The sequence below is a fragment of the Bombina bombina genome, chromosome 2 (genome assembly GCF_027579735.1).
Source record: "Bombina bombina isolate aBomBom1 chromosome 2, aBomBom1.pri, whole genome shotgun sequence".
In the NCBI taxonomy this organism is placed as follows: Eukaryota; Metazoa; Chordata; class Amphibia; order Anura; family Bombinatoridae; genus Bombina; species Bombina bombina.
The window spans coordinates 746,373,890-746,387,349 of NC_069500.1; the positions used below are offsets into that span (position 1 = coordinate 746,373,890).

General features: G+C 40.6%; 1 protein-coding gene across 1 annotated transcript in view; it reads right to left on the reverse strand.

Annotated features, from left to right (window-relative positions):
• LOC128647986 (mast cell protease 8) overlaps positions 1-13,460 on the reverse strand; it is an 87,995-nt gene that overhangs the window by 54,177 nt on the left and 20,358 nt on the right. The window contains exon 3 of the mRNA XM_053700666.1: positions 4,520-4,652. Within this exon, the coding sequence (XP_053556641.1) occupies positions 4,520-4,652 (133 nt within the window). The remainder of the gene's footprint in view (positions 1-4,519; positions 4,653-13,460) is intronic.

Genomic DNA, 13,460 nt, shown 5'->3' on the forward strand with positions numbered 1-13,460 from the left:
GGGGTGCAATCCAGGGTAGTTATTTTGAGACAATGTCTTTTCTACAAAAGAGGCAAACCAGCTTGAATCATGAAACGGTGATCCAGGAAGTTTCCAGCTGCCCCTGAATCTATGAAGGCTTGAGTGTGGACAGTATTCTAAAGGAAGTTAAGGGTAACAGGTACCAGGATCTGAGAGGAGTGAGGGGATTTAGTAGAGATCATGCTTAGAGGTACCCCTGTGTTATCCCCTAAGCATTGGCTTTTCCCAGCCGAATGTCACAGTCCTTTAGTTGGTGGGTATTGGACTCTGAAGGTTTGAAGGAGGAGAGATCAATGGGTTCCTCCACTGTGGTAACTGGAGCTGCTGAGGAGGTAGAGGTTACTGCCGTAACCGGACGAATAGGAGGACGGGAGGGAAGGACCCTCCTAGTTCTGTCTCTTTCGGCTTGTCTCTCCTGGAAGCGAGAGTCCAGACTGAAACAAAGCATTATAAAGTCGCCCAAAGAAGGAATATCACGATAAATGAGTTCATCTTTAATGCGTTCATGCAGACCCCTCCTAAAGGCTGCCTTGAGAGCAGTGCCATCCCAAGTGGTTTCAAGTGCCAAGGTGTGAAACTCAATGGCAAATTGTGCCATAGTTCTATTGCCCTGGCGGAGGTCTAGGAGAAAAAATTCTGCAGCAGTGGTACGGCCAGAAGTCCCAAAGACAGAAGACAATGCAGAAATTAAATCATCAGCATCCTGCAGGAGTGGAGCATTCTGTTCTAAAAGGGGAGAGACCCATGCTAGAGCCTTGTCTTTAAGTAAGGAAATGATAAAGGTGACTCTTGAGTGGTGAGACTGAAGTGCAACCTGCATTAGTTAAGAAAACCCCTGCAATCAGTAGTACCCTCATACTTGTCAGGCAAAGGTATCCAGGATATACTTCCAGAAACAGAGGAAGAAGTCGCAGTACTAGGAGTAGGGACCGGCGGTGAAACAACAGGAGTGGTATTCCTTGCTGAAACTAGTAAGGAGAGTTGAGTGGTAATAGCCTCTAGCTTGGAATCCATATTCTGCAACTGTGTGGTATGGGTTCCCAACATCTGTCCCTGAACATAAACAGCATGTGCCACCTCATCTGGCTCCATGGCCCAAGTATAATTTAATGCTCGTGGGATACTCCTCTATCAGACTGAACTCGGCCAGTAGTCTTGTTATCCCGGTATCGAGCCAGAATGATAGGGAATATCCCAGAGAGAGTTAGTAATATGAGGAGAGCGGCACTCACCATAGGCAGGACAGTTCCCAGCGGCAACAGCAGAGCAGTCCTAGGCAAACCACTAGAATGGTCAGACAGGCAGGATTTGGCAACAGTAAAGCAGTCCAAGGACAAACCACTAGAATGGTCAGACAGGCAGGGTTTGGCAATGGTAAAGCAGTCCAAAGGCACACCACTAGAATGATCAGGCAGGCAGGGTTCGGCAACAAAGAGGCAATCCAGAACAACAGGGGGTTAAACAGGCAGATTAGTCAGACAGGAAGAGTTTAGCAGCAATATATCAGTCTAGCAATTTAGGGCTTAAACAGGCAGAGTAGTCAGACAGGCAGAGTTCAGCAGCAGTATATATCAATCCAGCAATTCAGGGGTATAACAGGCAGAGTAGTCAGACAGGCAGGGTTCAAACACATTAAGGCAATAAATACAGTAGTAACGATCTATCACACGCAGGAGCACACAAAGAAACACCTATACTTGGGCAGTGATAGATCGTTACTGGGAGACTTACATAGACAAATGATTCATGCCACAGGAATCCAGACCAGCAACGGAGAGGAGCGTGCGGCGATGACGTCAGTGCTGCACGCATCCGACCCGACACAGCCCCTGGCAACGAGCAGGGAAGGAGACGCCGCACCCCTAGCAATGGCTAGAGCGGTGTGGCATGACACACTCTCTGCCATTCTCCTACCCCTATACACACTCCCTGCCACTCTCCTAACCTTATTCGCACACGCAGTCCCTGCCACTCTCCTACCCTTATACGCACACTCTCTGCCACTCTCCTACCCTTATACACACTCCCTGCCACTCTCCTACCCTTATACACACTCCGTTCCATCTCCTACCCTTATATACACACACACACACACACACAAGTGCTCTTCTTACACTTATGCAGACCCTCAGGTATTCTCTCACTATTAAACACATTTATATACACACATCTCTCCCCCTTATGTACAAACCTGCTAGGTATTCTCATCCAACATAAACACAAATGTAGAAACCCTTTTACACATATACACACTTTGCGGGTCTAACGTGCACTTACAGACACTTACCAGGCTCTCTCCCACACTTACATACACCCTCCAGAAGTTATCCTGCATTTATTCACATACTCCTGGGAGCTCTAACACATACCCCAAACCTTCTCCCTCTCATATAAATTAAAACAAAGGTAGTGTGTTCACTGTTACAACCAAGGTGTTCCCTTCCCTTAAGCACACACTTCTAGACACTCTCCCACCCTTGCACACACCCCAATCACTCACCCTCTTTTAAGTGCACCTAACAGGTGCACTCCACTCTATTTTTACATCCATCACTCACAGTCTCCTACTCTTTTGCAAACTCATTATTCTCATTCTTATGCACACACAGCTCTATGCATATTCCCTTTTTTGTACGCTCACAAGCAGGTGCTCTTTGCACTTGTATGCACAGCACCAGATGTTATTATTTATAACACACCATGCACTTTTCCAACCTTCATGCACATGCACCATGCTCTCTGCCAACCTTACACGTGTAGAATTTTATATACCTTAAGGTGTGCATTTTTTTCTTATTACATGTATTTATGGTATTATAAGGGATCAGGGGGATAGTTTAGCCATGGTATGTAAGTAGTGGAGCTGTTTACTGTCTCATGAAAACACTGTGGACTAAATTATAAGTTGAACGCTAAATATCACTTAACCAAAAGTGATATTTGCGCTCAACTGAGTAATAGAAGCGCATGCTACTGTGCATTGGTATTACAAGTGAAGCACAATGCAAATGCGACCTTGCATTCGCATTGCATGGAAGCATAGCGCTCATGAGAGCGGGCTTCCATAGGCTCCCATTTTCATATCATCAAACACCACTTGAGAACTAGCTCAGTGAAGGGGGTAAGTCACACAGCGATGGGCAGCAAATATAAATATATATGAATATATACATATATACACATATTAACACATAAATATATATGTAGATATGCAAATACATATATATTTACAGGGAACATACAGTTCCTCATAGACTGCTATGTAAAGGCCCTTTTCAGTTCCGTTTTTTTTTCCTAACTCCCCACTCCCGTTACCTTTAACTCCTAAAAACTGCCTAGTGCAGTTGTTTTTGTTTTTATAACAATTTTTCCATAAAAAGCTAAACGACCCTTTATTTTGGGGGCATTTGTGACACTTTTAGAAAATTAACCAGAGTTCTGATCTCTAGTTAATTTTCTGAGCGCTAATTTCTACCAAGAGCTCTTAGTAGTGGCTGGTTATGTCTTGCACACCCATAAATGGGAGAATTTGCCTGTTTACGCACGCAATCGCATGTTATGCTCAAACTTTTTATGCATTTTAAAAGCTTGCGTTTGGGCTGAGAAAAAAGTTGCACTAAACACGCAAAAAAAAAGATAATAATGTTTTTCCACCTACACTATCCACCCAATAAACTATTAACCCCTAAACCGCCACACCACTCCCTCACAATAAACTTCCTACTCTACTTAACCCCTAATACACCACTACCCTCACCAAAATAAACTCCCAAACACTACTTCACCTCAAAACCATCACTACAATAAATTAACTACTCTACTTAACCCCTAAACCACCACTACTACCATCACAATAAACCTCATACTCTATTAACCCCTAAACCACCATTACCCTAATAGCAAACTACCCCTAAACCTATTGACTTCCTAAACACCACAACTCCCCATTGCAAACTATCCCTACACCACTTATATCCCTAACAGTTAACCCCTCAAGACCCCTAACCGAAGACCCACTAAGTTACAAAAAATAAAAAAACACAACCATTACAATAAAAAAAATACCAAAAAACAAAAAACTACCAGTAAAAGCCCTATCCTAAAATTTAATTTCTCTTAAATAAAGCCCCCTTTAAAAAAACTATACTAAAACCTACTGAAAAGGGCATTTGTCGGGCAGTGCGCTAGTTTGAGTAATCACAACTCTTTTGCAACAAAAAACCCTATACTAAAACCAAAGTAACCCCCCACCCTCTGGAAATGCCCATTTACCCTGAAGCAATTACAGCTCTTTTGCACTAAAAACAAAACAAAAAACAGCATTGTATTTCGATTGAATAACCACCATAGCGATCTTTATTATGTCTCTGGCGGTGACAGTAAAAAAGTTACCAAATATAATTTAACTATATTACCATGTTGCAGAAACAAGCAACAAGCAAGGCACAGTGGCACAGCAGGAAGATTTACACAATAAATATTGGTTTCCCATGATCACCTGCAGTATCATGATGTCACTTTCATGCGTATTACTATCGTAGTTGCTGTGACGATAGTAGATAAGCACAGAGAATGTGTTTTGTTCATTCCTTTCACCCACAGAATGAAGTCCTAGAGACACTCTGGTATTCCTGGTGGGAGAAACGAGAATCAGAGGAAACATATGACTAGCTAACCTTGTTCAATTGTTATCCACACATTATTATAACGTAGCTGGCATGGTGATTATGTCAATTGAAACTCAGTGGGCAGTAAATGTGTGGTATGTCATTTTATCAGCATTGTCAGAAATGTATGTATGACTTTCTATGCTGCATCTCTTTTCTCAGTTTTCCTACGTGCACTCTATTATGCTTATTCATTTTAATGTAGCAAAAAATGGTGGATTATATATATACAGTCGTATGCAAAAGTTTAGGCACCCCTGACAATTTCCATGATTTTCATTTATTAATAATTGGGTGTTTGGATCAGCAATTTTAGTTTGATTTATCAAATAACTGAAGGACACAGTAATATTTCAGTAGTGAAATAATGTTTATTGGATTAACAGAAAATGTGCAATATGCATCAAAATGAAATTAGACAGCTGCATACATTTGGGCACCCTTGTCATTTTGTTGATTTGAATACCTGTAACTACCTAGCACTGATTAATTGGAACACACAATTGGTTTGGTGAGCCCATTAAGCCTTGAACTTCATAGACAGGTGCATCCAATCATGAGAAAAGGTATTTAAGGTGACCAATTGCAAGTTGTTGTTCTCTTTGACTCTCCTCTGAAGAGGGGCAACATGAGGGCCTCAAACCAACTCTCAAATTACCTGAAAACAAAGATTGTTCAACATTATGGCTTAGGGGAAGGCTACAAAAAACTATTGCAGAGATTTAAGCTGTCAGTGTCTACTGTGAGGAACATAGTGAGGAAATGGAAGACCACAGGCACAGTTCTTGCTAAAATATCGGAGAGGCAAAGGCAAAGGATGGTTAGAACGGTCAAAAACAGCCCACAGACCACCTCCGAAGACCTACAAACATCATCTTGCTGCATATGGTGTCACTGTGCATCGTTAACGATTTAGTGTATGGGAGAGTGATACAGAAGAAGCCTTTTCTGCGCACATGGCACAAACAGAGTCGCTTGAGGTATGCAAACACACATTTGGACAAGCCAGCTTCATTTTGGAAGAAGGTGCTGTGGACTGATGAAACAAAGATTGAGTTATTTGGTCATAACACGGGGCGTTATGCATGGTGACATAAGAACACAGCGTTCCAAGACAAACACTTGCTAGCCACAGTAAAATTTGGTGGATGTTCCATCATGCTGTGGAGCTGTGTGGCCAGTGCCGGTACTGGGAATCTTGTTAAAGTTGAGGGTCACATGGATTCCACTCAATATCAGCAGATACTTGAGAATAATTTTGAGGAATCAGTCACAAAGTTGAAGTTACGCCAGGGCTGGATATTTCAACAAGACAACGACCCAAAACACTGCTCAAAATCTACTCTTGCATTTACGCAGAGGAACAAGTACAATGTTCTGGAATGACCATCCCAGTCCCCAGACCTGAATATCATTGAAAATCTGTGGGGTGATTTGAAGCGGGCTGTCCATGCTCGGCAACCATCAAACCTAACTGAACTGGAAATGTTTTGTACGGAGGAATGGTCCAAAATACACTCATTACAGGCTATAGGAAGCATATTGATGCAATATTTCTGTTGGGGTGCCCAAATTTATGCAGCTGTCTAATTTCGTTTTGATGCATATTGCACATTTTCTGATAATCCAATAAACCTAATTTTACTACTGAAATATTAATGTGTCCTTCAGTTATTTGATAGATCAAAATGAAATTGCTGATCCAAACACCTAATGATTTATAAATGAAAATCATGGAAATTGTCAGGGGTGCCTAAACTTTTGCATACGACTGTATATAGTTAGTCACCTCAGGAAAAGCACTCTCCATTTTAACAAATTTCTTTATTTGCAGTTAACATTTTCGGGGGTTTCCCCTGTCCTCAAACTAAAAGTATACACAATAAATCTACTTACCACCATAAATAGTTCTCCCACCACCAGAATCACGCCCATCGAGCTCCACTGACATCCTTCAGGCGCAACTGCGCATTCGCCGAAGACAATACAGAGCAATCAATGGGACATATTTTTTTTTAAAAAAAAATCAAAAGATACACCATAACACCCCTAGCAACCCAGTAACAAAGAAAGTGTTGCAATCTACTAACGCTTGCTGTACTCCCTATGTTATATACATTAAGCAGATTACTACTTATTTACACAAAGAGACAATTCTGTCATTTGTTACCCTTAATTTCACTAAGATATACTAGCATTGTTATTGTTAATCTTATTGTTAATCTTGCAGAACATATACTGCATATAACATATTAGTTTAACTAAAATAAACTCCTTACTAGCTATCAGGGCATTGTATTACTAATCAAGACCGTTGCATTATGTTACTCAACCTATATTGATGCTAATCCCTGTTACACCAAAATAGTTCCAACTCAATACAGAATCATATTTGCAGAAACAATTCTAACTCATCAAGAGACTTGTAAAGGAATATAGTGAGAGAAGCCTGTTGCAAAAAACACTGGAAATCCAAATTTGTATTGAATCCCTTAGGGAATAATGTATCCAGGTTTAAAATCCTCTGGGACTTCCTTTGTAACAAGCTTCTGGCTCTATCTACCCCCCTCTGTCTCATTTGGATATGATCTATTATGATATATCTGAGGTCTGATACGGCATGTTTAAACTCTAGTAAATGTCTGGCAACCAGCTGATCTAACTCACCATTTTTAATGGCTGCCCGAATTGCAGACCAGTGATTCCCCTTTTGAGTCCTCAGATCATTCTGGGTCTTACCCACATAAAACCTGCCAAACAGGCAGTGCAAAAGATACACAATATGTTTTGTGGTACATGTGACCCTATGTCTAATATAGAACTTATTAGACCAAGGATGTATGAAAAAAGTGCTCTGGTCAAACCCCCACACGTTCTACATCCACTGCACTGTAAGCAACCATTTTTGGGGGTATTTAACCAAGTTTTATTGGCATAACTGTCCCTGTAGTCTACACGTAACAGGAGGTCCTTCAATGAGCGACCTCTCCTGAACCCCACCATAGGGGCTTCCGTCTGCATAAGTGGCAAAGATTTATCTGTGGAGATAATCTCCCAGTTCTCTCTCAAGGTTCGTGAAAAAACAAGTTTTTCTGGGGTGAAAGTAGTTGTGAAGATCATCCTTTCCTTGTTCTTCTCTTTCACAGCCTTCGCCAATGCTTGTTCCTGTGTCAAATAATTTGTTGACTATAGGGCATGTTGCAGATGGGCTACACCATAGCCCCTCTCCCTGAACCTCAGTTCCATAGCAGAGATTTGTTAATTCTTTTCCTCTTTCTTAGTGTTATTACGAACAACCCTTTTAAACTGTGACACTGGTAGTGCACATTTCAAACTGGGTGGGTGGCAAAATGTCACTTCCAACAGTGTATTTTTGTCCGTTTCCTTCTGGAACAGAGTAATACAGAAAACATCAACCCCCTTATAAATCCGAATATCGAGAAAATCAATTTGCTGATTATGATGGGTGATTTTAAACTGAGCTTGAGGGTTAACTTTATTCAGGTCCTTAAACCATTGCAGTATTTCAAAGCTACTGCCACCCCACACTATAAACAAGTCATCGATATACCGCCTAAACAATTTGACTCCTGGATCAAAAATCAGGTTTGTCTCCTCCGTCTTATATCATGCCATGAATAAATTAGCATAAGATGGGGCCACATTGGACCCCATCACTGTGCCAGAAATTTGCAAGAAAAATTCCCTTTCAAATTTAAAGTAGTTGCATTTAAAAAAAAAAATCGAGGAGCTGCATAATCACATAAAATGGAGGGCCAATGTATGGCTATTTCAACAGGTGATGGAACACTGAAGACATTCCTTCATCATGCAGAACAACATTGTGAAGACAGGTCACTTCGAGTGTGACCAGAATATCATCAGGATCAAAATTGGACCAAGATTGCAATAACTTGATTAGTTCCATTGAATCAAGTAGGAAGGAAAGAGTATTGTGTACCAGAGGTTGTAACAATGCATCCAAAAATATAGCTATTGGTTCGAGAATAGAACCCCTTGCAGATACTATTGGTCTGCCCGGTGGGGAGTTGGGGTTCTTATGAACTTTGAGTAAAGTATCGATTACTGGTATTATCGGATTATCCACCCACAAGTAATCTCCTAAAGGTTTTGAAATGATGTTCTGCTGCAATAGATTCTCCAAATAGCCATCAATCTTGCTTTTAAAGGCCTTAGTAGGATCCTGGGTTAACTGTCTGTATACAGTAGCATTAGACAGTTGATTCATAACTTCTCCCCTATAGTTCTCATAGTCCTGGAGAACCAAAGCACCCCCTTTATCGGCCTCTCTTACGACCAGATCCTTGTTTTCTTGCAGACCTTTAAGTGCTTGCCTCTCCTCCCGTGATAACTTATTGTGAACAGTGCCTTTTTTGGTATGTTGACCTTTCAACATCTGGTCCCTAACCATCCTGGCATAAGTATTAACACTTGGATTATTGCTTTTGGATCAAATTTACCTCTTTGGCGAAAACTTGTTTGCTCACCCTAATTGATACCAAAATGTTCCTTCAGGCGTAGGGATCTTTGAAATTTATACATGTCCACATGTATAGAGAAGTCATCTGCATGTACAGTTGGAACAAATTTAAAACCTTTTTCCAATACAGTGCACTCAGCTTCAGTTAGTGTATGCAAGCTTAAATTCATGATTATGCTAGTTGATGGTATTCTCATTTGCGCCATTATTTTAGTTGAACTAATATGTTATTTGAAGTATATGTTCTGCAAGATTAACAATAACAATGCTAGTATAGTTTAGTGAAATTATGGGTAACAAATGACAGAATTGTCTCTTTGTGTATATAAGTAGTAGTCTGTTTAATGTATCTAAAATAGGGAGTACGGCGAGCATTAGTCAATTGCAACGCTTTCTTTGTTTCTGGGTTGCTAGGGGTGACACGTAACTTATAGTGTATCTTTTTAGAAATTTGTCCCATTGATTGCTCCGTATTGTCTTCGGCGCATTCACAGTTACGTCTGAGGTGACTAACTAGATTAGGTGTGAATTTTGGGTAAAGTGAGTGCTGGATCCCATATATATATATATATATATAACAAAAAAGCCCGACTGGAGTTTGCCAAAATGCATGTTGACATGCCACAGTCCTTCTGGGAGAATGCCCTTTGGACAGACGAAACAAAAGTAGAGTTTTTTAGCAAATCACAAAAACTCCATGTTTAGAGAAGAACTCCATGTTTTAAAGAAAAGCACCCCATCCCTACCGTGAAACATGGAGGATGCTCAGTGATGTTTTGGGGTTGCTCTGTTGCCTCTAGCACTGGGTGCCTAGAATCTGTGCAGGGCATGATAAAATCAGAAGCCTCTCAAAGCATTCTTGAGTGAAATGTACTGCCCATTGTTAGAAAGCTGTGTCTCATTCACAGGTAGGGTTAAACTTACCACCTCAGCCATGTATTCCTGGACACTTATGAGTTATACATTGTGCAGGGTGTACAGGTAGGAACATGAATTTCCACCCTGGACAGCACACAAATAGTGACACTGAACAACAATGTTCATGTTACTCTCTGCATACCCTGCAGCATGTATAACTCATAAGTGTCCAGGAAAACATGGCCAAGGTAGTAACCCTAGTCACAGGTCATGGTTCCGCAGGAAAATGTCCCAAAACTCTCCTCAAAAAGCACCCAAGCAAGGATGAGAAGAAAACATTGGACCATTCCGAAGTGACCTTCTGATTCCAGATCTGAATCCCATCGAATATCTGTGGAAAGAGCTGAAACTCGCAGTTGATAAAAGGCACCTATCAAACCTAAGGGAATTGGAGCAGTTTGCCCAGGAAGAGGGGCCCATTGTGCCAGTCAAAAAGTGAAGTTTCTATTCCAATACATAAGAAATAAAGAATTGTAGATACCACGTACGTGTGTCAATTTTTAGTGAGTTCAAAGAAAATTGTGCGTTTTCAAATCAGGTTTATTGCCAAAATTTACAGACTTTCAGCTGTTTGCAATGAGCAAATCAAACAAAAGCAATTGACATATCACACAATGAATTCTTCAAGTAATTTCCCCAAATTCAACTAAAAATGCAACATTTAATGAATTCTGCAGTCTCAAAATTATTCAACCCCCTGAATAGAATCCCTTACAACAGCACAAATATGCAAAATAGGTGTTGTCTCAAGCTCTCCTGGTGAAATTAGGGTTTGATAAGTTGCACCAGGTGTGCTTGAGCTAGAACACATGAAATACCTGAACTGACTAGGGGTTTGTTGAGTGTTACACTTGACTGCATGTTAGAAATATGGCTAAGTTAAAAGAATGGTCCAAAAACTTAAGAGAAGAGATCATCGCCCTTCACAAACAAGGAACAGGATACAAAAAGATAGCGAAGGCACTGAATGTTTCTACAGACACCATTGGAAGCATAGTTTGCAAGTTCAAAGTTAAAGGAACAGTGGTTACACTACCTGAACGGGGCAGAAAAAGGAAGCTATCGACTGCAAACAGATTTCTGAGAAGGCAGGTTGAGAATAACCCTTGAGTGACTGCAAAAGACCTGCAGGAAGACTTGGTGGCAACAGACACTGAGGTTTCAGTTTGCATAGTAATGCGTGTGTATATATAAATGCAGAAGGTTTCCGTGCCAGAACTCCAAGACGTACACCACTACTGACCCAAAAGCACATGAAAGGTTAGCTCCAAAATGCTCAAAATCATATAAATAAACCAAAGAAGTTTTGGGATTCTGTTCTGTGGAGAGATGAAACAAAACTGGACCCCCCCCCCCCCACACCTGATGGATCAGTGGTATATCTGGAGAAAGAAGAATGAAGCATACACTGAAAAGAACATTCTGCCTACAGTTAAGCATGGTGGTGTCTCTGTGATGCTCTGGGGCTGCTTTGCATCCTCTGGCATTGGAAACCTGCAGCGTGTGGAAGGCAAGATGGATTCATTGAAGTATCAGGAAATCCTAGGAGAAAACTTCATGACGCTTGTGAGGAAGCTGAAGCTTGGGCATCATTGAACCTTCCAATAGGACAATGATCCCAAGCATACCTCAAATTCCACCAAGGCTTGGTTGCAGAAGAAGTCCTGGAAGATTCAACAGTGGCCATAACAGTCACCTTACTTGAACCCCATAGAAAATCTCTGGTGGGATTTGAAGAAGGTGGTTGCAGCACGCAAACCCAAGAATATTACTGAACTGGAGGCCATTGCTCATGAGGAATGGGCTAAGATTCCTCAGGAATGTTGCCAGAAGCTGGTGTCTGGCTATGCATCTCGTTTGCAGCAGGTCATAACAGCAAAAGGGTGCTCTACTAAGTACTAAAAATACTTGCCATGAAGGAGTTGAATAATTTAGAGACTGCAGAATACAAAGTTGCATTTTCAGTTGAATTTGGGAAAACCACTTGAAACATTCGTTGTGTTGAGCTATTTCAATTGCTTTAGTCTGATTTGTTCATTGCAAACAGTGTAAAGTCTGTACATTTTGGCAATAAACCTGATTTGCAATGAGGGGTGAACTGTTTTTATTACATTTGTGTATGTATATATATATATATATATATATATATATATAAAAACAGAGAAGTGCTCAACCTGGGAACAAACGATAGCATAATAGCTTGTTCTATGTTCATTCCTGTGAGTGCACTTCTCTCTATATGTATTTAGTCTTCCTAAAAAAAAGGGGCAACTAGACGTGGACTCCTTGCTCAGTGTGCTTAGAGGAATATGGCTACACCTCACTGACGAGGCCCAATCAAGGCAGAAACGATCGGCTGGGGTTGCTGTGTTCATTGTTCAGAGAGGAATTGTCTGGTATTTCGTAGCTGGACTGACCGTAATAGGCGGGATAAGACTGATATACCACAGGAAAGTTCTACTCTGTGAAAAGCACTAGGGTGATCCATTAAAGTGCCGAAAATTGTTTCATTTCTCAAATTACCTAGGTTATCTGCAAATTACCTAGATAATCTACACATTACCTACTAGGCACTCGTTAAAGTGAAAATAAGATCTTTGCTGGAACAACAGCAACGTTTCTGTATGCAGTGCAGAAATCACCTGTGAGCACCTGATGCTGCTTTTGAGCAAACAATACAGACCATGTCTTGTATAGTCCTCTTTACAGACTCTGTACGAAACTGTGATGGCGATTCTGCTGAAGTTGAGGGTAACTCAGTGATTGTCTTTATTCGCTCATTCTACACTTCCTTGACTTTGGCTGTGTCTAGGTCTAGAGAAACAGGTGAAACCAAACTAAAAGTGGAGGGAGAGGGGGAAGGTGTAGGGAAAGGAAATGAGAGAAACAAACTAGGTAAAATGCGGAAAACTCTTGATTCTGCACGGTAACGGAGCAAATCAGTTAATCTGCAGATTAGCTATGTAATGTGCACATTAACTGTTTTCGAGCTTTAGCGGTAACATATATATATTTATATTTATATACACACACACTGTATATATGAGCCAAAGAGAAAGAAAAATATGCAAATACACAAGCTTATTAAATGAATTTGTCATTTAGACATTTCTGCTCTAGATATGGAGGAAGTGTAACCTTCCCAACTAATTAGTAAACTGTACAAATTTAAAGTGGACTTAAAGGGACATTAAACACTCGTTTTTTCTTTGCATAAATGTTTTGTAGATGATCTATTTATATAGCCCATAAAGTTTTTTTTTTTTTAAAAATGGATAGTTTTGCCTATTAAATAACAATGCTCTGATTTTCAGACTCCTAACCAAACTCCAAAGTTTTAGGAGAATACCGAT